Consider the following 27,190-nt stretch of genomic DNA (forward strand, 5'->3'; position numbering starts at 1 on the left):
ATGGAGGGCAGGAATGTCCAGCACTGTGTGTTCTGCAGTGCTGTCTCCCCCTTCCATACTCATCTGTAGAGATATTCAACTACAGAGTGGCTCAGCTGCATATACAGTAGATCTACACAGTATCTGGGAGATGTAATTCCCACCTTGGGTACAAGTATCTTCTTGAAAAAAACACAGAAGTCATGTAGCATTTTAAAGACTAAAAATGATTTTTTAGGTGATGAGCTTTCGTGGGACAGACCCACTTCATAGATGGGACTAGCCACCTGAATAGGTCACCTAGGTAGTCATAAAAGACTGTATTTGGTTGACTAGTCTAAGCTACCACTCGTCACTATAGCCCCAGTACTAGTTTTAGAGTACTAAATGGATCACAGCTAAGGTGCTTATGTCTACCCAAGCTGGAACTTAGACCTCTGAACTCTTGGCTATACTAGCCACTAGAGCAGATCCTTCAGGCAGATGGTCAGCAGGCAGACCCTGTGAGGAAAGAACTGCAAACCTCTGGCTATTTGATGGAAAGTTTCAGGGTGTTGAATACAGGTCAACAGGAGAAGATCCTCTTTGCTGCCCCCCAATCCCCACACCTCCAAAAATACTGACATTAAGAAGACACTGCTCAGTTTTCCCTCTATTTTTTCCACTCATGGGCCAAATAAATTTTATTCTGTGCACCAACATGTGTGTGTAGATGTGCAACACCAATAGAAACACATGTTGCCAGCTGTGGGCACTCTGCCAACCAGTTCAGAGACACCTAAATCTCTCCTGGGCAGCTGTCCAACTTGGCAGCTTACAGGGAACACTGGTAGGTTTGATGTGGTGGGTGGCAGCAATTAAGCTTGAGGGGCTGGAATAAGAATGGAGACAAATGGGACTCTGGGGGGTGGGAAAGGAGGCAGCAAGTAGGAGAAGGAAAGGTGACTCATTGAGGAAAGTCACATAGAGAGGAACAGTAGGGACTAAGGGTATATGTAAAAGCCACTTTCTTCTCCTGCTGAAATATGGGAGTATAGTTATGACAAAATTCCTTTGACTGTAAATCAAGAGAACTCACAGTGTGCTAATTAAAACTTAATAAATGAAACTGGAAAACAAAGTAAAACATTGAGGTACTTACATGTTTTTGCCGTTGCTGTATAAAAAACTTTTTCCTTTTAAAGGAAATTTTTAATATGTTCACCCTAAAAAAAAAAAAAAAAAAATGGAGCAAAACAATTTAAAATATATATATATATATTATGTGCTTATAATGTCTGTATTTAATGTCATTAAATGTCTATAATGTCAGCTTTAAAAGATTCTGAAGTACATTATAACATCACACATTCATAACAAATAAAAAGTAATCACCTCTTGGGTGGACATTGGCAGCTGACACACAACACAGTAAAATCAGCACAGGAGCAAGAGAGAGAAGCAGTACCTTTGGCCAACAGAAAGGATCTTTTAAAGACATTACGCCATAGTTACTCTCCAAGACTTTACTGTAGCATAGGCAGGAAGCTGCCCATGGCAAACGCTCACCTACAGAGCTGCAAGCTATACTTGTAGCAAAGATTCAGTGGAATTAGATTTTCCTCTTCATTGTTTACAAACATTGGCACCTAAGGCACTGAGTTTGTGTAAATAATGAACCATGTTGTAACTACAGAGTAACAAAATGAAAATTTAGAAGTCTGATAACAGGATACATTAGGCAGGATACATATATCAGATCAAAAATTTCAAGACCGAGCATATGACAATCCAAGGCACATTACTGTTGGTAACAATTGTGTCACATTATTGGTAATGTTTAGAACATAAAAAGGAAAACACATTTTAGAATTATCTCTTCCAAAAATCCTATGTGACAGAATATCCAACAAAATAATTGCTAGGTACCCATTAAACATTCTAATCACATAGGCTATGTCTACATTAGTGAGTTTTGTTGACAGAACGGACCTTCTGTCAACATAACTCAGGGAGCGTCTACACACAAAGCATCCTGTTGACAGAACTCTGCAGTTGACACAACAGTGTTACCCCTCAAAAATCTGAGGAATAACATTATCGGCAGAGTACTAAATAGTTATTTCAAAATTGGCTCTATTCTACATCTTAACTGCACCTGTTTTGAAATAAGCCAGTGTGTCAAATGGCTCCATTTTGAAGGAGGTTCTGTGTGTGTAGATGCTGTATTTTGAAATAGCTAAGTGCTATTTCGAAATGCATTTTTGTGTGTAGCAGTGTTATTTCAAAATAAGTTATTCAGAAATAGCTCTTCAGGAATGGTTTATTTCGAAAAAAGGTTGCTGTGTAAACATACCCACATTTATTTGCTTTAGCAAGATTAAGGGAGAGGAAGCATGGGTGGGGGGAAAGGCACTGATGTGAGTGCTAAGATTTTCCTTTCACTAAAGGTATAGTATCCTTACATACCTGAACGCCACATGCCCTCACCCCACCCCAAACCAGGCGCTGCCTCCCCTGCCAGGCACCCTACCCTCCCGCCTTTGCAGCCAGGCACCCTACCCTCCTGCTCCCCTAGGCTACGTCTACACATGCACGCTACATCGAAATAGTCTATTTCGATGAATAATGTCTACACGTCCTCCAGGGCTGGCAACGTCGACGTTCAACTTCGACGTTGGGCAGCACCACATCGAAATAGGTGCTGCGAGGGAACGTCTACACGCCAAAGTAGCACACATCGAAATAAGGGTGCCAGGAACAGCTGCAGACAGGGTCACAGGGCGGACTCAACAGCAAGCCGCTCCCTTAAAGGGCCCCTCCCAGACACAGTTGCACTAAACAACACAAGATCCACAGAGCCGACAACTGGTTGCAGACCCTGTGCATGCAGCATGGATCCCCAGCTGCAGCAGCAGCAGCTGCCAGAAGCCCTGGGCTAAGGGCTGCTGCACACGGTGACCATAGAGCCCCGCAAGGGCTGGAGAGAGAGCGTCTCTCAACCCCTCAGCTGATGGCTGCCATGGCGGACTCCGCTATTTCCATGTTGCGGGACACGGATTGTCTACACGTGCCCTACTTCGACGTTCAACTTCGAAGTAGGGCGCTATTCCCATCCCGTCATGGGGTTAGCGACTTCGACATCTCGCCGCCTAACGTCGATTTCAACTTCGAAATAGTGCCCAACACATGTAGCCGTGACAGGTGCTATTTCGAAGTTGGCGCCACTACTTCGAAGTAACGTGCACGTGTAGACATGGCCCTAGTGACTCACTGGTGCTGTCACCAGAACTGCAATGCTGGAGCCACGCAGCCCCAAGAGCTTTGGGCACCATGCAGCTCTCAGGACTGGCTGTCTAGCAGCTGGGCAGCTCTGGCGGTGTGGTGCCCAAGTTGCTGCAGAGCCAGCACATGGCCCCTGAGCCACCCACATGGTGCCTGAGCACCTGAGCCATCACTGCGGTGTGGCTCCTGAAGAACCTCCACACCAACCCGCCAGCCCACATTCCCCACAGTATGCTTCCCTGTTTGCCACATGTGGTGAATGGGGAATGTATTGGACACTGCAGAGTAAGAGCATTGCATTGATACTATATACCATTGCTTCAAGTAGCAGAAGTTTGTATATATTTAAAGGACATGGGTTCCAACCCTGCTGAGGACCTACAAAAGGTCAAAGTGATTCCACAGGATGGAATTCTTTTTTTCATTTCTTTAAAAAGATGAAATTACTTTCAGTATATTTTGCTAATGTTTTGTTTTATATAATACCAAGTTCTGAGCACTAAATCCATGTGCAACACAGGCTATACTAATACTGCCACTATGCTCGTTCACTCAGTACTTTTTTTTGATTGCAGGTCATCTCATTTTTCACCACATATCTTTAAGTGCTTTTTGCCCACTTTCGCTATTACCATATAGCCTCACTGTTCTACTGTTGCAGTCTATTAATATAGCAAAACATTGTTCCATAATTTTTGAGAGTCCTTTAATGGTGTTTGCTGCCACCCAGAGTTTGCAACAGTTTGTGCCAAATCCCAATGAACTTACACCACAAGAAACTCTGATGACTTACAACAGTGTTACTGAAAACTGGACTGAAGCATGATTTTGCTTTTTATTAGAACTTTATCTCCTTTCCAGCCATTTGTCACATACAACATTCTCCCCATCCAAGCACCTTTTTAATCACCCAATTTAAGCACTCAATTAATCAGCTGGAATTCTTTTCAGGGAAAGACATTGGAGGGCATTTTAGAAATCTATCATATTCTAAAATTTTAATAATATGTCTGAGCAAACAGAATATAAACTGTACTCTCCATGTACAGTATAGAAAGGTATTGTCCTCTCAATTTCAGGGAACCACACTGCTCATGAGAGGTAGGTGACTGTCTCAAGACAATCAGAAATGAGTACCAATAAAGTCCATTCAACATATCAAGGATTATTGTTTGGGTTTTGGAGGAAAGAGACCATTTTTGAACTTTTTAGGTTTGCCCCTACAAATTTCATGCTTTCACCAGCAAATCCTTACTCCTGAGCTATCATGAGACTAACATATAACCTCGAGGAAGAAAATTCTGAGTAAAAGTTTTGAAGACTCAAAATTACTTAAAATAGCTTTCTATACATAACATAGAAATTCTAGCATTTAATCTTTCTGCACCTTGCAGGACTAAGTGTGCTGTACAAAGCTGAGAATTACCCCATTTCAATGGAATATTGCTTCTGTTTCTTGATTGAAAGATATTGGACTTTAGACATCATTGGTGGAAATACTGCCCACCCAAGACTGTGTGTCAGTAACTGTGGCAGAGTAAAAGAGTGAAGAGGAAGAAAACATTTATGTGGCAGATAATTCTTACCAATAGCAGCTATTTCAAGACATTTAAAGATTTGAGTGGCTAGAATTAATAAAGGAGGAAATGGACTATAGAGCAGATTTCAAGAGACAATCAAAGGTATACAATAAGAGACAGCTAATTTTTATCACGTGTTAAGTTATGCATAGAAACAGATAGACTATCATTGGCTAGGTCTACACATGCCCCTACCTTTCGAAAGGGACATCTTAATGAGCAGGTTCGAAATATGCTAATAAGGCGCTGCAATTAATATGCAGCGCTTCATTAGCATGACGACGGCTGCGGCTATTCAAAAGTGCAGCTTTTCGAATTGCACACCACCCATGGAGACGGGACCTTCCGAAAGGACTCCCCCCAGTTTTCGAAAGCCCTTCTTCCAATCACCAGATAGGTAGAAGGGCTTTCGAAAACTGGAGGGGAGTCCTTTCAGAAGGTCCTGTCTCCACGGGCGGTGCGCGATTCAAAAAGCTGCACTTTCGAACTGCTGCAGCCACCATTATGCTAATGAGGCACTGCATATTCATTGCAGCGCCTCATTAGCATATTTCAAACCTGCTCATTAACATGCCCCTTTTGAAAGGAAGGGGCATGTGTAGACCTAGTCATTGTGTGTTACGAAATTGTTATTTGCATGAAGTTGAGATGGCTGCACTGCTTGCTGTTGAATTTTACAGACTACACCATTCAAAAGAAAGGAAACAGTAGAGAAGTTAAAAGAACGACAACTAAACAAAACAAGATACTTTAGGATAGTCCATTTAAATTTATAATCTATTTTAGTGCTTTATTCTGTCAAGCCTTCCTTAAGGTTCGTGATACAAGGATAGGATGACTCAAGTACTTAGGTTATATTAACATGGCTGGCTACTTTGTAGTTTCCGTAGTTAAATAACGGAAGGCAGAAGAGAGAATCCACAATTCATCGTATGTTATTCTGTGAGGTCTGGGAGATTTTCAACAACCTCTTTGGAAACTTTTCTCAGAAAACTGTTGTAAATTATGCCTAATACTACACATTGGATACCTAGGCACCCGTTGCACAACTGAGGAGACTGAAGAAGTCCAAATAATCCCACTTTTAGGATCAGTAAGTAGCTCAGTGGAGAAGAATAATTCTTTGGAACCTCTGTAAAATCTTAAGGACATGCATATAACATTTCATTAACTTTGTTCAGGGGTCAGCAACTGTGGAGTCTACTTCCTGTATCAAAAGAGTACTCCCTGACAAGCATGAATGCATATGCTACTGTTTTCAGCATTCCACAACCATCAAAGTATCTTCCCCTTTGAAAACCCCCCAAACCTATAAGGCAACCCTCAAAGATCTTATAGACTTAGATGTGTTTTATTCCTTTTTTGCTTGTTCATTCATCGCAACTCCTTCTGAACACTGCCAGTAACTGGCATTTTTGTCCGTTATGTACTTTTCACAGAAGCAAATGCCGTGTTTGCCAAAATTCATAAAATTGCTGACCATCCACAATTAATTGCTGAGCTGTTTAGCAATATCAAGAGTGTCATTTGGGTCTAAGGACAGGAGGTGTAGTGTCACCATGATTCCAATCCTGCAAACACATATTCAAGAGTAGTCTGCCTCTGAACTTTAACTTTAAACTCAGTGTGCTCACAGTCATGAATCTTTGGAGGATCTAGCCCCCAGTGTCTTTCATTTTAAACCCACCTAATGCAAACTACACACAGGTCAAAAAAACAATCTAACCCCTTCAGTAACATACTTTTCCTTCTAGAAGTAAGCATCACACCATATGAAAATATTATTTAAGATTTTAGAACAGCAGTTGCAACTCTTGGTTAACAAAGGATATACTAACAAATAACACTTACCAGGGATAGAAACTTGTGCAAATAAATTTTCTGTACACAGCAATACCTCCTGAAGCAATTCCAATCATCAAATCTAGATTATGTAAGTCCTAAAAAAGAAAAGGATTGTAAAAGCACAGAAGAAGCCCATGAAATACATGTGCTGTGTGTGAATTTATTTTTGGGTTTTCCACGTACAGGTATAAAAAAAAGACACCCCAACGGGCTTACAATTCAAAGAGTAAGATTTTTGCACTATATGTTCTAACTTCGCCATATTTACAATGCAGTATGAAATTCTTACTACTAGGAGAAGCATGATAATATTACCTCATGCAACTGTATTTAGTACTCTTTCTACCTCTCAGTGAGGCGCTGGGGGGAATGGGAATTGTAACACTCTTGCCCTTGGCAGTCTGTTAAATGTACAAAGTACTTAGGAGCTCAGGCACCCAGCATCCCAATCCTTAAGTGTGAAGACCTGGCAAATCTTTCCTGACTCCAAAAGGACCTTCCAATCAGAGGCTAACAGAAAGTTGGTCAGATGAGCAATGGCCCAGCTCTTTATATAAAAATGGGTAAGGACAATGCACATGCCTAACAAATCAACCTTACTGTCCATTGTAGTGCCATATTCCTGGCACAATGAATCAGGATTAAAGGTCCTAAACTTCTGGTCAAGGAGAAGAGTTGTCCTGGCTTAAGAGTAAATTAATTTGGTATACACCCTTCTTTGGAGCACCTCTTACTGTGGTAGGGCGACCACATTTCCCTGTCCCATATTTGGAACAGGCAGATATGGGGGGATTGGTGGCTCCTCCCGGCTCCACCAAGCCCCAGGAAGCCAGGAGGGCGGCAGCAGCCTCCAGCCCTCCCTGAGCCCCGGGGAAGCAGCAGCCACCAGTGCACCTTGAGAAAGCAGCAGCTGCTGGCCCTCCCTGGGAGCCCAGGGAAGCAGCAGCTGCCAGAAGCCTGGGGGGAAGCAGCAGCTGCCAGTGTGCCCCAGGAAAGCAAAACAGCAACTGCCAGCACTTTCCCACTTCCCTGAGCCTCAGGGAAGTGACTCCCGCCAGCAAAAAGGTTAGCAGGGTTGGCTCAAATATGGGACAATTAGTCCGTTTTAAAAAATAGGTAGGGACGCCTTTTTTGGCATCCCAAATACATGACCATCCCACTTAATACGGGATGGATGGTCACCCTACATTGTGGTGATAATAAAGGTGTTCCCAACATGATATTCTGAAGAATGAATAGTACATCTGTGTCTCAAAAGACTACTCTTGTGTAAAATTCAAATATGTGCACAACATGGCTTTCATGACTGAGGCCTAACAGTGGACTTGCCTACGTCAGACAGTAAAATAGGAGGGACACAACTAAGAGGTCATGCACCTGGGATTATTAACTAGCCTTGAAATTTGCAAGCTGTCCAACCTCCATGCACAGTCTGTTATATGGACATGAATAATTATCTATAAGCAGCATGTGGATAAGGTAAATAATAAATTTTAAACAACTAATTTCAACCAAACAATATTACCCTCTGTCTTGCAATTCCCATCCCTGAACCAAAAATCACATCAAAACTACATTTATGGAATTATTTTAAATGAAGGGTAACGTTATTCACACAGGAATTTTAGAATTACTATTTTTAAAGAAAAATAATATAACATATTGCTTAGCCAGAACTTGTAGACATTTCCTTTATATCCAATATGCAGTTGCAATCCTGGGGTTTCTAGCTCACTGTGATTAATGTGTATACTCATTTTATAACATACATATTTCTACAAGGAGTAGAACATTTATGCTCCTAACCCAATATTTAAAATGTTGGCTTTGGTTCAGAAAAAACAGCCTTAAGATTTGTAACACATTGTTTTAGGTAAAATTGGATTATTTAAAAAAAAAAAAAAAAAAAAAAATCAGAAAATCAGTAGCCTAAAGGCTCCTCTAGATGGCCCTCTGTGCTCAGTTAATATAAATATATTCCTCTTAATCTCCAACTTCCCTTTTTTTTTTTTCTTTTTTCCCCCCTCAAAATACCGTACCATGACAACTACAAGAATAAAACAGGTAGAACGTCACTGAACAGAACTCTGGCAAGACACAGTATGTATGTGTACAAATGATCATTTGCGTTCCAAATTTGTTATACTATATAAAATAAGAGATTGAATAACTGCTGAATATTCTCTGCCAAATAGATTATACATTTCTATATCACCTAACTCAAGTATCATAGCACAATATAGGTGGTAAACACGGTATTGTATTCTACCAGAGCTAGTATCTATCAATAATTCACACTCTCTTGGCAAGAGGAACAAAAATACAAATCCCATCTCGTTAGAGACTGAGATAAAAAAGGATAAATAAGACTGGTTTAACAGTCTAAACATGAACAGTTCTAAACAGGAACAATTGACCTGTACACCAGAATTCTATTACCTTACATCTTTAAGCTGACAAACACAATTAAAGTGACCCACTAACAGCTAGCTTTGTAGAAAAATCTGGGATCTCCCACAAGAGCCAATTAGGAGACGTTAGCAGAAACAGAGTTTGATAACCACTGAACAGAGAACTACTAAATTATTCAAGTTTCTCCAGATGGTGTGCCTGATCAAGTTTTGTTCTTTTGTTGTGTTTTTGAGAGAGGGTTGGGAGAGGGTTATGCTGATGTAACCTCACTCTGATATAATGAAAACTTCAAGACAAAACAAATCCAATCATAATGATCAAGAACTAGGAAAATAAACAAGCAGTCATGTAGTACTTTAAAGCCTGACAAAATAATTTATCAGGTGATGAGTTTTCATAGGGCCGACCAACTTCTTCAGATCTGGGGTAGAGAGCGAGAGATCCTCTCTGAGACTATGTGTAGCATAGCTGCTGGGGTGTACTTCTCAGCAAGGTAGATGGAAATATGCTAGCAGGCTAAAAATAGCAGCACAGCCAGAAACAGCACCAGGTTCCAGCTCCGGTTAGCAGCTTCGGAGCACAAACCTGCCTGGACCCGTGGGGTACATATTTGGGGATTAGCCCATGCTGCCGCTCATTTTACCTCTAGGTATGTTACTATTTTTAGCACCTATTAAGGTTGCCAGACGCTTCCCTACATAAAAACCTATTCTCAGTTGCTTATAGCTTTGCCAAAAGTTAACCAGAGAAATTTGGTAGGTGAGGTAATCTTTCATTGAAACAACTTCTGCAGATGGAAAGCACCAGCTCTGAAGCTATACAGAATTTTTCCTCTGGTATGGGGAAGGAAGCAGAATGTCTGAGTTAAATACAAGTTGGGACAAGCTGTTAAGCAGAAGGGATAATACATTTTGGAAGCAGTCACTTGCTTTTTTGTTTAAAAATAAAAGGTGCCAGTACTCAGCCAGCTACTCAGTACTGGTAAATACGGGCACACCAAAAGCAGCAATGGCCTCACTTGAAATGAAACGTGTAACTGCGAGTTAGATGTTAGGCATAAATGCTTAAGTGGGTAATAATTAACGAGAACAGGTAGCATGGTATGTGACAAATTTCCTGAACTGAAAAGAGTTCTTCTGGAGTATATAAGTTTTGATAAATCTGATATGATCTACTTCTCTGGTGGAGTGGCCTTGTTTAGCAGATGCTCAAAATGCCACCAGATCTTACTAGAACAATAGATGCAAAGCCTGCAGACATATCTGCACTGCAATGATTATTACCACCTATAATACACCTTTCAAAATTCATGGGTCCTTCACATGCATATCACAACATGGGTGGTATGTCATCATGTGCATCAACTGCCCCAACACCTCCTATGAAGGTGAAACCAAACAATCACTATGTGCTCAAATGAACACACAGAAAAATGTTAAAAGACAAAATCGCCATATCTTTGGGAGAATCCTTTCCACAAAAAGATCTCTCCATATCTGATTTTTTCAATACTTGTACTTAGTGAAAACCAGTGAGCCTGGAAATTTAAATTCATAATTCTGATTGACATGAAAAGCCAATGGCATCCCACAGACACTGGGTTGTTAGCTAATTGTAGCAAGTTGTAATATAACCTACTGCCTGATACCCTTAATTGCCTATTTCAAATCCTTTATGCATAACAATCTAACCATCAGCTGCACATTAACTTCAAGTGACTTCCTCCAATACATTATTCCTACCCAAAAAGGAGTTTTTGTACAAAATTGCACATGGACTCACACAAACAGAAGTGGGACCAATAAAATATTATGTCATCTATCTTGCCTGTCTCATTTCCTGGAACCTACATGGCTATAACAAGACTGTAAACAAACTTCAATCTTTCAGACTCAAATTTTCCATATTGGGTATCTGTCTCAGGCTAAATCTTGGAAATTTTCAGAAAAGTGGTTCAGCCATTTAAGAATGGGATTAGGGGAAAATATGCTGTTTTTCCAATGTTAAAAAGATCCTGGTGTCCTTTTCTTTGAAATTTCTAGCACCCTCATGCTTTGGACCAAGGACTGGCTTTTGTATGAGGAAATGTGCCTCTTGCTCTCTGTGGAAACCTACGAAAATCTGGCCAAATAGAAACATCTACCAAAAAAGCCCCCCCCCCCCCCACACACACACACAGCCCCTCCAACAAACCAACATTTGCACATATTCAGTAGAAACGTGATAGATATTAACAACAAAAATCTCCACAGGCTCCCTTCTCACTGATTATGCCTGAGCCCTTCACATGTTCCAATTGTGGCTAGACAATGCCAAACAGCAAACAAGAATGCTTTGGCCCAGAAGTACAGGACAGAAGCTGGCTTTTACTTGCAATGGCTGCCCCGGGCTAGCGTGAGGGGTGTAATTTAGGAAACAGGAGGGGCACTTCCCTCTCTACCTTTCCCTGAGTGTCACACAAGGGCTCTGCAGCATCAAACAGCCAAGTACCCTCTTCCATGCGTTGGGGTTCTGCTGATTCCACAGTGTGTTTTCTCCACTGCATCAGCTTCACCCTGCCCCCATCAGCCCACAGTCCTCTGTCCCATCTGCCTGGGAATCTAGTGGTATTCTCCTGTTACAAATAATAATAATACACTAGAAACTGATTCTGATTGTGAAACAGAAGTGAAAATGACATTTTAAATCTCTTTCACTTCTGCCTAAAGGCTCTTAAACATACCAGTACAGTGACTAAGTTGCAGTTCTCACAGGAGAACATTTATCCCCTACGTTGCACACTCACGCCTTAAGTGACTTACCACAAGATGTCACAACATGTCAGTGTCAGAGCTAAAAAAGATTCTGAGCCCCATTCTGCTACTCTACCATCAGGACAGCACAGAATCCTAGCTAAAGACTTGGGCTTTGCCTATATTCCCAATTGAATGAAAAAACTTTTGTTATTCAGCAGTGTTTAAACCCTCCACTACCCCAAAAAAAGTTTTGCCACACCAAGTGTTAGTGTAAATGGCTCATTGTTGGCAGGAGTGCTCTCCTATCCACAATGTGAACCCTGCTCTTAGGATAGTGAAAGTAATCTGTCAGTAAAATACCAACAAACAGCATTTATGCTGTCCTGCTTTTAGTGGGATGGATGTCACTAAAAGCTGTGTAGTGTAGACAGAGCCTTAGATGATGGACAATAAGATTGCTCACTGACTTATCTTGTATTTCCAGCCTGACTAAAATAAATGTGAGTTTTTCTTTAAAGTCCAGTTGTGGTCAGAAAAGTGAGCCTGTAAAATCATCACCAGAACCAAATAAATCTACTTCCTCTGTTTCAAGACAAATCTATTCTATGGACACAAACATGTTTTCACTCTTAATGCAGGAACTAATACCAGTCAAGGAAAGCAAGTTGTATTTTGTTTGGTCTTATGCATCAGCAGACATGTTGAATTTATTACTGATAAAGATAAAATAAGCAGAGAGAACCCAAATTAGTTTTCAGGATTAAGCCAGGCCAGCAATTAAAAAATTCTTATTAATTGATTACCTTTATTCTCAAGTCAGAGAATCAATTACTATGAGAAAGTAATGTTTAAATAGTAAATATTTAGATATTAAGAAAATCCACAATTATAAAGTATGTTACTCTGTAAACATGAGTTACAGCAAGATAAATTAAGATGAAATAAAATTTATTAAAAACAAAAGTTTATTTTCAAACACATACTAATAATCACTATGCCATTGTTCTGTGGTCTCATTTGAGATGTACAATAGATATCTAGTTCCTGGTAAAGATGTCTAAACTGGTGTAGAGTGTTTTTCATATAATGTTAGTTGCCAAAGTTGGGTTAAATTCATCTGGGTGGTTACAAATGTAACTCTCAGTTTTAAGATACAATAAAAATAACTATAGAAATGATCTTATGAAAGTCAATAAGCCATATATTTCATAATGAAGGTAAAATAGAGATGTGTATTTTAGTGACTCAAGAAATGATTTACTACTATGTGATTTCTTTATACTGTAATTTTTAACCCATGGCAAATGATGGTTTGGTCAGGCTGAGTGGTTAGGCTTGGAGTGGGACCTAATGCACTAAAGACACAAATTATAACACAACACCAAAATAGGAAATGTGCAGACTCATCAATAAAACTTACTCACGTCTGCATGCACAATAGAAATCCAACTCTCATGACCACTCTGTTCTCTTCCCTCATTAACAGCGCAAATGGTAGCATACATACAAATTAAAATCTGACAACCTTACAGATGAACTGAGGTGACACACGATTTTGGTAATACTATCGTACTTTACAGAAAAAAAACAGACACACATAAGTTATGTCTGACAACAACCTTGTATGCACTATGAAGTTTACCCAGTGCTAAAGTCACCTATGTCCACACTAAAAAGCTAGACAAGAAGCTCCCCACTGGCGGAACCACCATTGTAGCTGGGAGTCCTGATGTTTACAAGGTTCTATTATTATCACATTTAAAGATATATCTACACAGGAAAAGCTGTGAAGGAACTAATCTGTCCAAGGCAACTTGAGTCCAGCTATGATGGCTAACAAAGAAGGGACACAGCACAACAAAGGCTTCAGAATGGGCTCACAAGCTAGGTATACACCCAAAGTCCATACCAGGCTTCCACACTGAAGCCTGGCTATGATGTGCCTACTGCTATTGTTAGCTGGGCTAGCTGTATTTAAGCTACTTGGACAGGCTAACACATGCACAGTGTTTTTCCTACATAGTCATTTTTAGGGTTTGACAAGTATTTTACTGCCCTTGATGATGGAACTCTCTCCTGTTTTATGCAACCATGAAAAAGAAATATTCAGAAAGATCTCTGGGCTGCTTCCACATGGAATGTCTACATGCTTATTTTGTTTCAAAGATGGTTATGGAAGAAGTACAGCATATGAAGTTTGATGTTAATTATGTTGTTGCCAAGAGCTATGATAGTGCTTCTGTGTGGAGTGGGCATTTAACAAGAATATAAGCTCGAATTCAGGAAAGGATTATATATACCATTTATGTGCCTGCCATGCTCAAAGGCTAAATCTTGTCACTGTAGATGCATGTACCAGCATCATTCAATGTGAGGAAGTCCTTGCATTTGCTAAAGAACAGTAAATCTTATTTAGCAGTAGTTACAATGAATTGAACTTAACCCTATGAATTGCTCCTGAAGGCAGAGCTGAAGCCAGGCCAGAAGGCACTTGAGATAGGTAGATTACATAAAACACATTGATCATGACAGTATGACTGAAAACTGCATGCAAAATATGGTAGTAACACTAACTCATTTCATCTCTGAGATGTCATGGACCGTCAACTAGTACTGCAAAAGGTATGATGGCAAGGCCAAAGAGGCACTTCCTTCTGTTGAGGCTCTTGGCTCTGGAAAGAATATGCAAGATTTTGAATAGTGCTTCAGAAGAGCTGCCAAATGAAAGCTTGAATTTATCAAGTGACATAGAATCAGAAGCAAACATGTTGCTAATCTTCAAAAAATGGGAATATGTGAAAGCTGCTGAGGAGAATTATGTGATGAACATGATATCACTGTAAAGGAACTTGAAACTGTTATTCTGGATCCGGCATTCACAACTGCTGAACGTAGCTGTATGAAAACAGAGAGGGAGCCGTGCTAGTCTATATACTATCAAAACAAAAAAGCAGTCAAGTAGCACTTTAAAGACTAACAAAATAATTTATTAGGTGAGCTTTTGTGGGACAGACCCACTTCTTCAGACCATAGCCAGACCAGAAAAGACTTGATATTTAAGGCATAGAGAACCAAAAACATTAATCAAAGTTGACAAATCAGAAAAAAACTATCAAGGTGAGCAAATCAGAGAGCAGAGGGGCTGGCTGTGGGGGGTGGGGTCGAGAATAAGATTACGCCAAGTATGCCAAAGAGCCCCTATAAGGCCCCAGAAAATTTGCATCCCAGTTCAAACCACGTGTTAATGTGTCGAATTTGAATACGAAAGAGTTCAGCAGTTTCTCTTTCTAAAGCAGACTGAAAATTCTTCTTCAATAAGACGCAAACTCTTAAGTCATTAACAGAATGGCCCACTCCATTAAAATGTAGACTAAATGGTTTGTGAATCAGGAATGTTTTGATGTCTGTTTTGTGCCCATTAACTCTTTGTCTGAGAGAGTTTGAAGTCTGTCCAATATACAAAGCATCTGGGCATTGCTGGCACATGATGGCATATATGTTAGTTGAGGAACATGAAAATGTGCCCATGATTCTGTGAATAACCTGGTTAGGTCCAGTGATGGTATCGCCAGAATAGATATGTGGACAAAGCTGGCAGCAGGCTTTGTTGCAAGGAAAAGTCCCAGGACTGGTATTCCTGAAGTATAGACTGTGGCTATTGGTTAGAACCTTATAGGTTGTCTGTAGGAGAGAACAGGCCTGTCACCTAGGCCCTTCTGGAGCGTAGCATTCTGATTAAGGATAGGTTGTAGGTCTTTAATAATGCGTTGCAGTGGTTTGAGTTGGGGGCTGTAGGTGATGACCAGTGGTGTTCTCTTCTTGGCTTTTTTGGGCCGATCTTGGAGTAGCTGGTCTCTGGGTATTTGTCTGGCCCTGTTGATTTGTTTTTTTATTTCTCCTGGTGGGTAATTCAAGCTTATGAATATTTGGTAGAGATCTTGTAGTTTTTGGTCTCTGTCAATTGGATCAGAGCAAATGCAATTGTACCTAAGGGCCTGACTGTAAACAATTGATCTAGTTACGTGTGTGCAGGATGGAAGCTAGAAGCGTGTAGGTAAGTATAACGATCAGTGGGTTTCTGGTAGAGCATGGTACTGACCAGACCATCCTTGATTTGTACTGTACTGTCCAGGAAATGTATCTCTTGCGTGGAGTAACTGAGGCATAAGCTGATGGTGGGGTGCAGATAGTTAAAGTGCTACTTGACTCCTTTTTTTGTTCTGATACTATATAAAAACAGTGAGACTTAAAGAAATGGATAGCTATCTTCCACAGCTGTTCAAAATGTGTTGTGTCTATTCTATTATAGATGTCCATATTCCCTCTTAGGGTAGGTCTATATGGCACAGTTACTTCAAAATAACTATGCTGGCATCTACATAACACAACTGGTATTTTGAAATAATGGGCCAACCAATCCCAGTCTCTGCTCAATCCTTGGTTGATGGAGTCAAATTTGCAAATGAATTGCAGCTCTGAAATTTCTCTTCACAGTTTATTTTTGAAATGTTTGTTGTTATAGGACTGCTACTTTTAAATCTGTTACTGAGTGTCCAGGGAACTACAATACCCACTTAAGAAAATGAAGAAACCAATCAACAGAGCCAGACGTGTACCCAGAAGCCACCTGCTACAAGACAGGCCCAACAAGGAAAACAAGAGAACACCACTGGCCCTCACACACACTCCCCAGCTAAAGCCTCTCCAGGACATAATCACTGATCTACAACCCATCCTGGACAATGATCCTTCACTCTCATAGACCTTGGGAGGCTGGCCAGTCCTTGCCTACAGACAGCCTGCCAACCTTAAACAAATTCTCACCAGCCACTATAGACCACAACACATTAACTCTAAACCTGGAACCAATCCCTGTAACAAACCTTGCTGCCAACCATGCTCACATATCTACATCAACGATAACATCACAGAACCTAACCACATCAACCACACCATCAGGGGCTCTTTCACCTGCACATCTACTAATATAATATATGCCATCATGTGCCAGCAATGCCCCACTGCAATTTACATTGGCCAAACTGGACAGTCTATATGTAAAAGAATAAATGGACCTAAATCAGACATCAGGAACAGTAACATACAAAAGCCTTTAGGAGAAGACTTCAATTTCCCTGGACATGCAGTAACAGATTTAAAAGCAGAAGTCCTGCAACAACAAATTTTAAAAATTAATTGAAAAGAGAAATTTCAGAGCTGCAATTCATTTGCAAATTTGACTCCATCAACCAAGGATTGAACAGACTGGGAGTGGTTGGACCACTACAAAAGCAGTTTCTCTGTTCTTGATGTTTGCTCCTCCACATTAGCAACTGATAATGGGCTACATCCTCCATGACTGAGCTGTCTTGATTTCTCCGCTCTTGATGTTCATAACTGGGAAGGGCTATGGGTAGATGTTTAAATCCTCAAGAGGGAATATAATACCTCCCTCCCCTCAGTCCTCTTACCTGTTGAAGAAAAGATTATGGCATTTGCCACATTAACATTGTGGGCTCTAATATGGCCTCACTTACATAAAGCATCATAATAAAAGTCCTGTCAACCCCAATAGGACCACCTACCTATCTATGGTAGAACTCCTACACCACCTCAGTCTGGATGTCCAGAAAAGAAACAATCTTAAGGGAGGACACCTCGAAAGCACCACCTCATCTGATCATGATGAAGAGGGGTGATAAAAGAGTCTCTTTAACCTTCTTCCACAGAAGACTCTGGCAGGCAACACTGGTCATATTCAGTACCAAACGTAACATCAAGCATAACCTACTGAGTCTCTTTTTGAGAGCTCTGAAGTTGTTTGCTCAGGCTATAAGAGAAAGGAAGAACCGGGGAGGATCTCACATGGGGCAGGGGAGAAACAAGGGTTACAATATGGCCACTAGTAGGTCATGAGTCCCCAGTTTCTATTATCCAGAAATCTGGACTCTCTAGGGGGTACCAGGTGCACAGTCCTCTTCATGATGGTGAGCAATATCTTTTATCCCAGCAAGTGGCACAGGAACTTGCTTTACATTGAAGTCAGAAATATTAGTTCCAGACATGTAGTAACCATGGACAGTATGGATGGGTTTGCCTCTAGACACAACCAGCTGAGTAGGTACTGAATAGTCTGACAAAAGCCATGATATGGTGAGGGAAGGGTTATACAGTACTCCAAAGTAAGAGCAACTAAATCACCATGTAAAGTGATACTGTTATCTTCTGAAGTGCTGGATGATCAGGAACTAAGAGGAATATGTGATCTCAAGTTTCAGCATACGCATCCAGCATTGACAGTACCAGGAGGGTCCTCTGATGCTGGTGCTTTTGCAACAAGGGGTTGGTACTGTAGAGACGATGTGCCTCAATCCCACAGGAGCTGTTGCCAGAAGTGATGACCCTATAAGAGACAACACTGATACTAGTGACCATCTCTTGCCTGAAATCTCAGAAATTATCTCAGAAATTCTCAAACTTAATTGAACAAACAAAAATTACTTCATAACCTCAAGACAAGGGACCAAAGCCAGAGCCTTCTGGAGCCTTTCACCCTGAGCAGGGGACCAAAGCCCAAAAGCTTTGGTCCCAGACAGGGAGCCTTTAACTTGAGCTTGGGCTTCTCCTTCAGTCCTGGGAAGGAGACCTTGGACATCAGTCGTGGGCCCCAGCAATTTTAAATCAGTCCAACTGCCCACATTAAAATGGGACTGTGACTCACTACAGGGTCCGGACCCACAATTTAAGAAATGTTGCTCTACCCTGTACTATCACTGGATTTCTAGGAAGGTAGTATAAGCGTACCTTAAACTGGACGAAGTTGTCCTCTTCAAAGAGCAATGTTTATGCTTCTTCCTCCATACCAGGGAAAGGGAGCAGTGTAGGATCTCTTCAATGTCAGGAACCTTCTGACCAAGGTTGAAATGCCTGATGGCTATCTTGAGCTGGAAGGCTCTGATGGCAGACACAAAGCTGCTCTTGGAAGAGCTGATGCAGTCTCACCTGTCTGTCCTCGTTAATGCCTGGTTTGAATTCTCTACAGATCTGACACTTGTCCCAGACTTGGTCCTCTCCAAAGCATTTCAGATATCTAGAGTGACACTCACATACCAGCACCAAACTCTTACAGCTGGTGCAAGGCTTAAAGCCCAGAGACCAAAATGCCAACTACAAGTGCCCAAAATATAAGGGAACTGACGCCCTGCCTCATAACAAAGCAATGAGGCACATCAGGGACAGATCACCCTTCATACCAGCATGAGGCAGCAAAAGGAAAAAGAAGGTGCATGTGCCAATGCAACAATTACTACTAAAGGAAAAAAATCTATGACTGGTGCACTGGGCATGCACACACCTCAAGTGGAATGCACACATACCCAAGAAAAATACTATAGAAACCTTAAACTTGAAACATAACACACTTAATTGTGCTATCCTTTAAGAAATCAGGTAAAACGTAAGAATTCCCATACTGATCAGACCCAAGCTCCATCTAGACTAGTGTCCTGTCTTCTGAGAGTATCCAACGCCAGGTGCCACAGAGGGAATGAAAAGAACAAGTAATCATCAAGTGATCCACCCATCGCCCATTCCCAGCTTCTGATAAAGAGAGGCTAGGGACACCATTCCTGCCAAGCCTGGTCAATCGCCACTGCCGGACTTACATTTTTCATGGAGGGTATCTAGCACTTCTTTGAATCCTGTTGAAGTCCTTGCTTTCACAACATCCTCTAGCAAGGAGGATGAACCCATTTGGTGACCTCCAGCTCTTACGTTATGGGAATAAGTTACTTTTCCTTATTCATTTTTTCCACACTAGTCATATCCTCCTGCTTAGTTTTCTCTTTTCTAAGCTGAAAAGTCAGTCTTTTTACATTGTCCTCACATGGCAGCCATCCCATATGCCTAATTAATTTTGTTACCCTTTTCTAAATATTTTCAATGCCAAGATATCTTTTTAAGATGAGGCAACCACATCTTTATGCAGTATCCAAGATGTGGGCACACCATGGATTTTGTAGAGGCAATAAGATATTCTGTCTTATTCTCTATCCATTTTTAATTATTCCTAAAATTGTTTGCTTTTTATTATTAACTGCTGCTGCAAACTGAGTGGATGTTCTCAGAGAACTATCCATAGCGACTTAAAGATCAACCTCGTTAGTGGTAATAGCTAATTTAATATCCATCATTTTGTACATATATTTAGGATTATGTTTTCCAATATTTATCACTTTGCATTGGTCTACATTCAAATTAACCTGTCATTTTGTTGCCCTGTCACCTAGTTTAGTGAGATCCTTTTGAAGCTCTCCATAATCTTTTTTTAACTTAACTATCTTGAGCAGTTTAGCATCATCTGCAAATTTTGCCATTTCATTCTTGACCCATCTCTCCAGATTGTTTATGAATATGCTGAATAGGATAGGTCCCAATACAGATGCCCGCAGGACACCACTAGCTACAGCTCTCCATTCTAAAAACTGGCCACTTACTCCTACCTATTGTTTCCTTTCTTCTAACCAGTTATCAATACATGGCAAGACCTTCCCATGACTGCTTACTTTACTTAACAGCTTCTGCTGAGGGATCTTGTCAGAAATTTTCAGGACAGCTAGGTACACTATATCAACTGGATTCCCCTGGTCCACATGCTTGTTGACCTCCTCAAAGCAGTCTAGTAGATTAGTGAGGCATGATTTTCCTTTACAAAAACCACATTGACTTTTCCCCAACAAATTATGTTCATCTACATGTCTGACAATTCTGTTCTTTACCAATTTGTCTGGTACTGAAGTTAGATTTACTGGCTCGTAATTGCTATGATCATCTCTAAAGTTCTTTTTAAAAATTGGTATCACATTATCTATCCTCCAGTAATTTGGTACAAAAGATGATTTACAGGATAGGTTACAAAATATTGTAGTTCTGCAATTTCACATTTGAGCTCTTTCAGAACTGTTGGAAGAATCCCATCTGGCCCTCGTGAATTATTACTCTTTAGATTATTAATTTGTTCCAAAATCTCCTCTAATGGTACCTCAATCTGTAACAGTTCCTCAGATGTGTCACTTTAAAAGAATGGTTCATGTTTAGGAATCTCCTTCACATCCTCAGCCATGAAGACTGATGCAAAGAATTCATTTAGTTTTTTGAAATGGCTGTATGATCCTTGAGTGTTCTTCAGCATCTTAGTTGTCCAGTGGCCCCAATAATTGTTTAGCAAGCTTCCTGCTTCTGTTTACTTAAAATGCTATTACTTTTGGAGTGTTTTGGCTCAAATAGTAATAAAAGCCATATACCGAGGGATTAAATGACCTTTCCTCTTCACTCCTCCTAGGAGTGCAAAGGCAGCTGCTTACATAAAATTCCGTAGTACTTGGCAAAGATTCAAAAAGAACGAGTGACAAACAGCAGTGCTTTATGATAAAAATAAGTGCTTAAGCTCCACTAAGAGACGTGTGTTCCACAATGTGGTCAACTATGGCAGCAACTGAGACACTTGCAAATCACACTAAGGACAAAAGTCTATATTACACAAAATAAAGGTTCAAAATGTACCTTATGAGATAGTAAAAAAACAAACGAACCAACAAAAAACCCACCAACAACATACAATTAGACTTTGACATGCTATCATATGACCTACCTGGCATACTAGGACAGGACACCTACCCCTCAAGAAAACTATGCATCATGGTGCCCTTCTAGAATCATATTAGCAAATCTTTCTCAGGGCTCCATCTACTAACACGCAAAATATGACAGATTTAGGGGTGTCAGAATATACCGAAGAAATAAAGGGCTGACATTCTTAATGATGCATTCGAAATCAAAGTGATACTGAAGACTTCCCCCAGCCATATCACTGAAATAGCCATTTATTTTCCCAGGACTTAAACATACACTAAATGTAGATTACTTTCACCCTTCAAGCAAATATTTTGTTCTGTAAAATGTTGTAGAGTATCAGAGACAATATCCTCAAATAAGGGTGAAAACTATTCTACACATTCAATTTAATTTACTGACAATACATTTGACATAAGTGTGTCTGGTTAAGTTGAGAAAAATATTACAAATTAAGTTGAAAACAAAATACAGTGGCGACAATACTGAAGTGCTACTGTTTTCATTAATGAACAGCTCTTGCCTTAAAAACAACATTCATAAATTCAATTATTTTTCCAAACAAAAAAACGACAATGTAAACATACTCTACCACTGTGTAATTCTACTCCATAGAATTCAAGGGTTCGTGCTATGTTTATATAGCAGGACTCTGCTTCAGATTGGTTGAGACCACTAAAGAAAAAAACAAAAATGTTATTAATTTTAACTATATTAAATTAGAACAAGAAATTAAGCTCACTGACTACCTTAATTTATAGCTTTGTTTTTCTTTTCAAAGCAGAAGAATCCTATAGTCTGGAGGCTGACAGGTTGATCACATGTGCAAATACCACAGAAGCTGCTAAAAGATATTGTATTTAATAATGACCTAGACTCCTCATGTGTAATCCAGGGAAAGCATCACAGCCCCATTTAGTAACTTTCAAAGTCTGAATAGTTAAGTAACTAAAAACATAGGACATAAGTATTCACAGGAATGAAAAAGATTCCAGACCAGAAGATTCTTCTGTTATGGGAAGACATATCTATGGTAATTCCCCAGTGCTATTCTCACTCAGTTATGCTTGTCCCTCAGTCTGGTGACTAACTGAAAACAGGAAGTAGTCTACGCTGCAAGAATAAGTGGAAGAAGAGTACAATGAAAGTTGATGAAGAAAACCCAGCAATCAGAAAAGTAATATCTGAAGAAGTTACATCTACGTTAGTGTTTGATGAATGAATAAAAATTCTCAGGAAGCCACTCTGCGGATCTCCTCATAAAGCCTATCTTTTTTATTTTTTTTTAAACCCAGAGACATGGTAACAGGTCTCAATGAATGTGCTATAAAACTTGGCAGAGGTTTCTTCACCAGTGTTCTTGTCAGTTTGAAACTTTCACACCTCCATTCCTCATAACATAGCAGAGGAACAAGATGACAAATTTCCTAACTGGAAATAATTTGATCTGCAGTTACCAGGTGTCACCATCTAATCTGTTGAAACTCAGGGCATTTAAGGCAAAACAAAGAAAGTTACATCCTGGTAAAAGTTCCCAGGAATCCTAGAGTAGATCTGACTACCGTTTTATTTACCTTTTTTTTTTCTAATGGCTTTTCTTGGAGTACTTTACAGACAGACAATTTAACATAGTAACTGATCATTCTAGCAGAAATTATTTAAATCTAACAAGACAAACTTAATAGGAGGGAAGTATAATAATGAAGAAAGCCCAGTCCAATTTAGTTACTGCCCTAGAGGATCTAAAGATGAGAGGGAAAAAAGTCAACGGTATGCCAGATGATCTCCTGAAGGCAGTTGAGAGTCAGAGTCCTGAGGTTAATGAAGCTATCATTAGCTGACCTGAAAACAAGAATTGTAACCAACTAACATAGCCTTATAACTATGGCAAAGAAAACCAGGTCATGAAGACTCTCCAGATGCAGGATTAACTCTAGATCAGGGGTTCTCAAAGTTCTTTGTGACATGATCCCCTTCTGACAACACAAATTTCTTAATTTCTATCATACCAAATCAACATATTCTCCATAGACTCTTAAAAAGGATGAGGAAAAATACCTTCACGTTTTTTCCCCTACTAATGTGCTGTCTTAAGTTATAACGATTCCCTTAGCGTAACAGATCATTGGCTTTGCACAAGCTAATCTAGTATCCCGTCTCAGATACTGGCAATCAGATATTTCCAAAGAGCATGCAAGAAATACCACATTAAGAAGAAGTGGAATAATTGGGCCTCCATGAAATGCTCATTCTGATCCCTAACAGATTCGCCTTAACCTCCAAACAGAAGGTTTCAAAGGCAGGGATGGGCCCATCAGGAAGCATGATGTTCTTTATTAAACAAATCTGCCCATGGGTTCTTCCCTCAATTATCAAATAATGATTGCTTCAACTGAGGCAGCTAAATTCCTTGATTATCAATACTTTGGTGTCACTCATCACAAATCAGCATCACAAACCTATGTCTCCAGAATGTCAATGCTCAGAGGAGAGCCTAAGAAGGAGAAATCTTTTCTTTCCTGACAGGTCCCATCTTTATCTACGTCTACGCTACGCTCTGTTTTGCAGTGATTCAAATGGTACTTCACTTCCAAAGGTAACAGCCCATGGTGAGTAGCTGACTTCAGCCCATCCACTCAGCACCCCTTCACAATATTCCACCACCAAGAGGGACTTCTAACAGTCCCTCTCCATTTTCTGTAAACTTATATTTGCACCCAGCATACAAGTTTCCAGCCACACCAGTGATCCCAAATTCTTTGTACAGACTGTCAGCAGGAGTCACCTTCAGCTTGTCCACTCAATGTGAATAACCAGCACTGATTCACAGTGGCCTTTGATAGGGAGAGAAATATCCCTAACCTCAAAAACTGTCAGCTCACTTGTGCCCAGGTTTTGGCCGACTGATTATTCCCAATATTTCATATCAAGGTCCTGGAGATATCAACAGGGGAGGAAGTAACTAAACCACATGGCAGTACTGAAGAGGAAATGCCAGAATCCTTGGGTCACAACCTAAATCTCTGAACTACGAGAACAACTCCTATGGAAAAAACTCTTCCCTGTGGTAACGAAGCAATGTACAGGGGCTGTGATGTGATGCAGCATGTTATCTTCTCTGGTAGAAGACTGGAAGACAAGATCTCTCATCTCCTTCTGTAGCATTTGTGAGACACTTAATCCAGTTCATTCATCTCACACTAGAAAATTTCTTATATATGTGAGGACCAATTTTCCTTTGTGTTATCTATCCTTGTCTCTCTCACTAATATTTAATGGAAGCAAGAATTCTTTTTCACTGAAAGTGAATTAAATATTTTCACCTTCCTGCTCATACAACACTCACTAGTTACACCTTGCCCAACAAGCAACACACAATTAAAGGGGTAAAAAGTGACAGACAGATTGATACAAAGTTTGATTTCTGAAGGCTCTTTATATTTTTTAACTTTGCCTCAAAGACTGAACTTAATTATAATTTAGTTCAATTTGAGGTATTTTATTAAAAACTACATAAAGAATAAAAAGTAACAAATTTTAATATGATTTTCAAAGAACTCTGAGTGATGAGAAAATTAAAAAAAGATACGATAGTACTTATTTTTCTCATATGTTGCAGTATAAAGGACAAAATTTCAAAAAAGAAATACTAAGTACTATGCATAATGTGAACAAAGAAGTTAACTACTGAAAGGAAGCTATCCCCTTTCCTCACTAGTGACCAACTTTCTTCCTGGGAGCAAATGTCACCTGTCAGATATTAAAAAACCATTTAATACCTGATGAAAATAAAGATGAAAAACTTAATCTTAAAAATAATCTAAGTTATGAAAACAAGAAAAAAGAGTCACAATGGGCTTGTGTACACTTGCCCCCTACTTTGGAGGGAGCATGTTAATCAGGGCCACGGGAAATTACTAATGAAGTGCTGCAGTGAATATTCAGCACTTTAGACTAATTTTCCCTGCGGCAACTTCAAAGCTTCAAACCCAAAGTGCTGGCATGTGTGTAGCCCCAAGGACTTTGAAGTAGTGTGGGCATTTCGAAGTGTCTGCGGTTACACGCATGCCAGCACTTCAAAGTTTGAAGCTTCAAAAGTTGCCGTGGGGGAGAATTAGCCTAATGAAGTGCTGTGTATTCACCACAGCACTTAGTCATCTCCCGTGGCCCTGATTAACATGCCTCCTTCAAAGTTGGGGGAAGTGTAGACCCAGCCAATGTGATCTAAAATGTAACTTCATTCTAGCAGAACACATGCTAATGCCTTCAGTGTCTATCAACACAGTATCAGATGTGATATTAATATACAGATATTTTTGACTATCTCCCTGCTTATCCCACACAACAGATTTCAGCATAGATATGTCAAAGGAATCAAAAAATTTAGCCACAAAACACATGCCAATTAAGCCCACACCCAATGCATTTTTCCATTAATGAATGAACGAGAATGATATAAAACTTTTCAAAATAACCTGTCTGGCCAGCTATAATTAGCTGTAATTAGCTACCACCTCTTCTATCTTAAACCATAGCACACACATATTATTCATGCTTTCCATACCCTGATGAGAATCCCACTGAATTCTGACCATAAGCCTATGACTTCAATGTCTACTTTATGCCAAAGACATTCCATCCACAGGACTATTTCGGAGTGGCTATCCTGGGCCCTGCACTCCACGGGGCCCCGTGGTTGGCCACCTCAATATGGGATGGTCCCCCATACTGAAGTTAGCCCATGGAGCCCAAAACAGCCTTAGGGACTACTTGGGGGCCTGGCTCAGGGCAGCAACAAAGATTTCCCCACTCCCCACCACACACACACACACCATGGTGGCATGAGCCACAGGGAGCAAAGAGATCCAGGAGCCCACTCTGATCCTATCTCCCAGCTAGGTTGTTATGCTTCATTGTGGCAGTGGGAAGCAGAGTGCCCCAGACCACTCTACTTCCCTAAACAACACATACATGGGCGAGCAGAGTGGAGTGGACTGGGGCCAAGTTGCTCTGCTTCCTTCAGACACAGTGAAACAGAGTGACCTGGCTGAGAGATGGGTGGAAAAACACAGCAGGCTGCTGAGACAATTCACTTCCTGTGGCTCCCTCTACTGCAGTGAGTACAAGGCTCCAGCAGTGTTCCCTGCAAGCCAAATCCTTACGCAGCCACCCGGGGAAGTTTGTTATGCCATCCAGTTGATTGGCCACTGTCCCAGCCACGGCATGTTTGTACCAGTGGTGCATATCTGCACATGCGTTGGCATATATAAAATTTATTCCACACATGGATAGAAAAAATTAGAGGGAACACTGTGGACCAGGCCCTCCAGTAATCCCCAGGGTAACATCTCTCAGGGGAGGGAGATTTCATAAAGAGGTACACTTGGAGCAAAGCAGAGGAGGGGCTTAGGAGAAGAGATGGAACAGGGTGGGAAGAGAGGGAATGAGGGTATGGCCTGGGTCAGGGCAAAGATTGTCTCAGTCCTCGCATCTCCCTGGAGACAGCCTGCCTGACTCTGACATTAATTCATTATACTTCAATTTAGAACCTGATTATTTCAATATTTATTTTTAAATTTAACTGATGCTATACTGCTTAGTACTTAAGGGCTGAATGAAAATATAGATTCTAATTTTTAAATACATATATTTTGTAATCAAAAAGCTTAAGCTTATTTAAAACAATATCAGTGTAACATTCACCAGGTTAAAATTCCGGAACTTTAACTTTACCCTCCCCTCCAC

General features: G+C 40.4%; 1 protein-coding gene across 1 annotated transcript in view; it reads right to left on the reverse strand.

Moving 5' to 3' along the window:
- Nucleotides 1–27,190, reverse strand: part of PTPN3 (protein tyrosine phosphatase non-receptor type 3) — a 224,870-nt gene that overhangs the window by 121,066 nt on the left and 76,614 nt on the right. Inside the window, exons 9-11 of the mRNA XM_074987968.1 lie at nt 22,033–22,120; nt 6,675–6,763; nt 1,121–1,184 (exon numbers count right to left, since the gene is read on the reverse strand). Coding sequence (XP_074844069.1) covers nt 1,121–1,184; nt 6,675–6,763; nt 22,033–22,120 — 241 coding nt within the window. The remainder of the gene's footprint in view (nt 1–1,120; nt 1,185–6,674; nt 6,764–22,032; nt 22,121–27,190) is intronic.

The sequence above is a fragment of the Carettochelys insculpta genome, chromosome 2 (assembly GCF_033958435.1).
Source record: "Carettochelys insculpta isolate YL-2023 chromosome 2, ASM3395843v1, whole genome shotgun sequence".
NCBI lineage: Eukaryota > Metazoa > Chordata > Testudines > Carettochelyidae > Carettochelys > Carettochelys insculpta.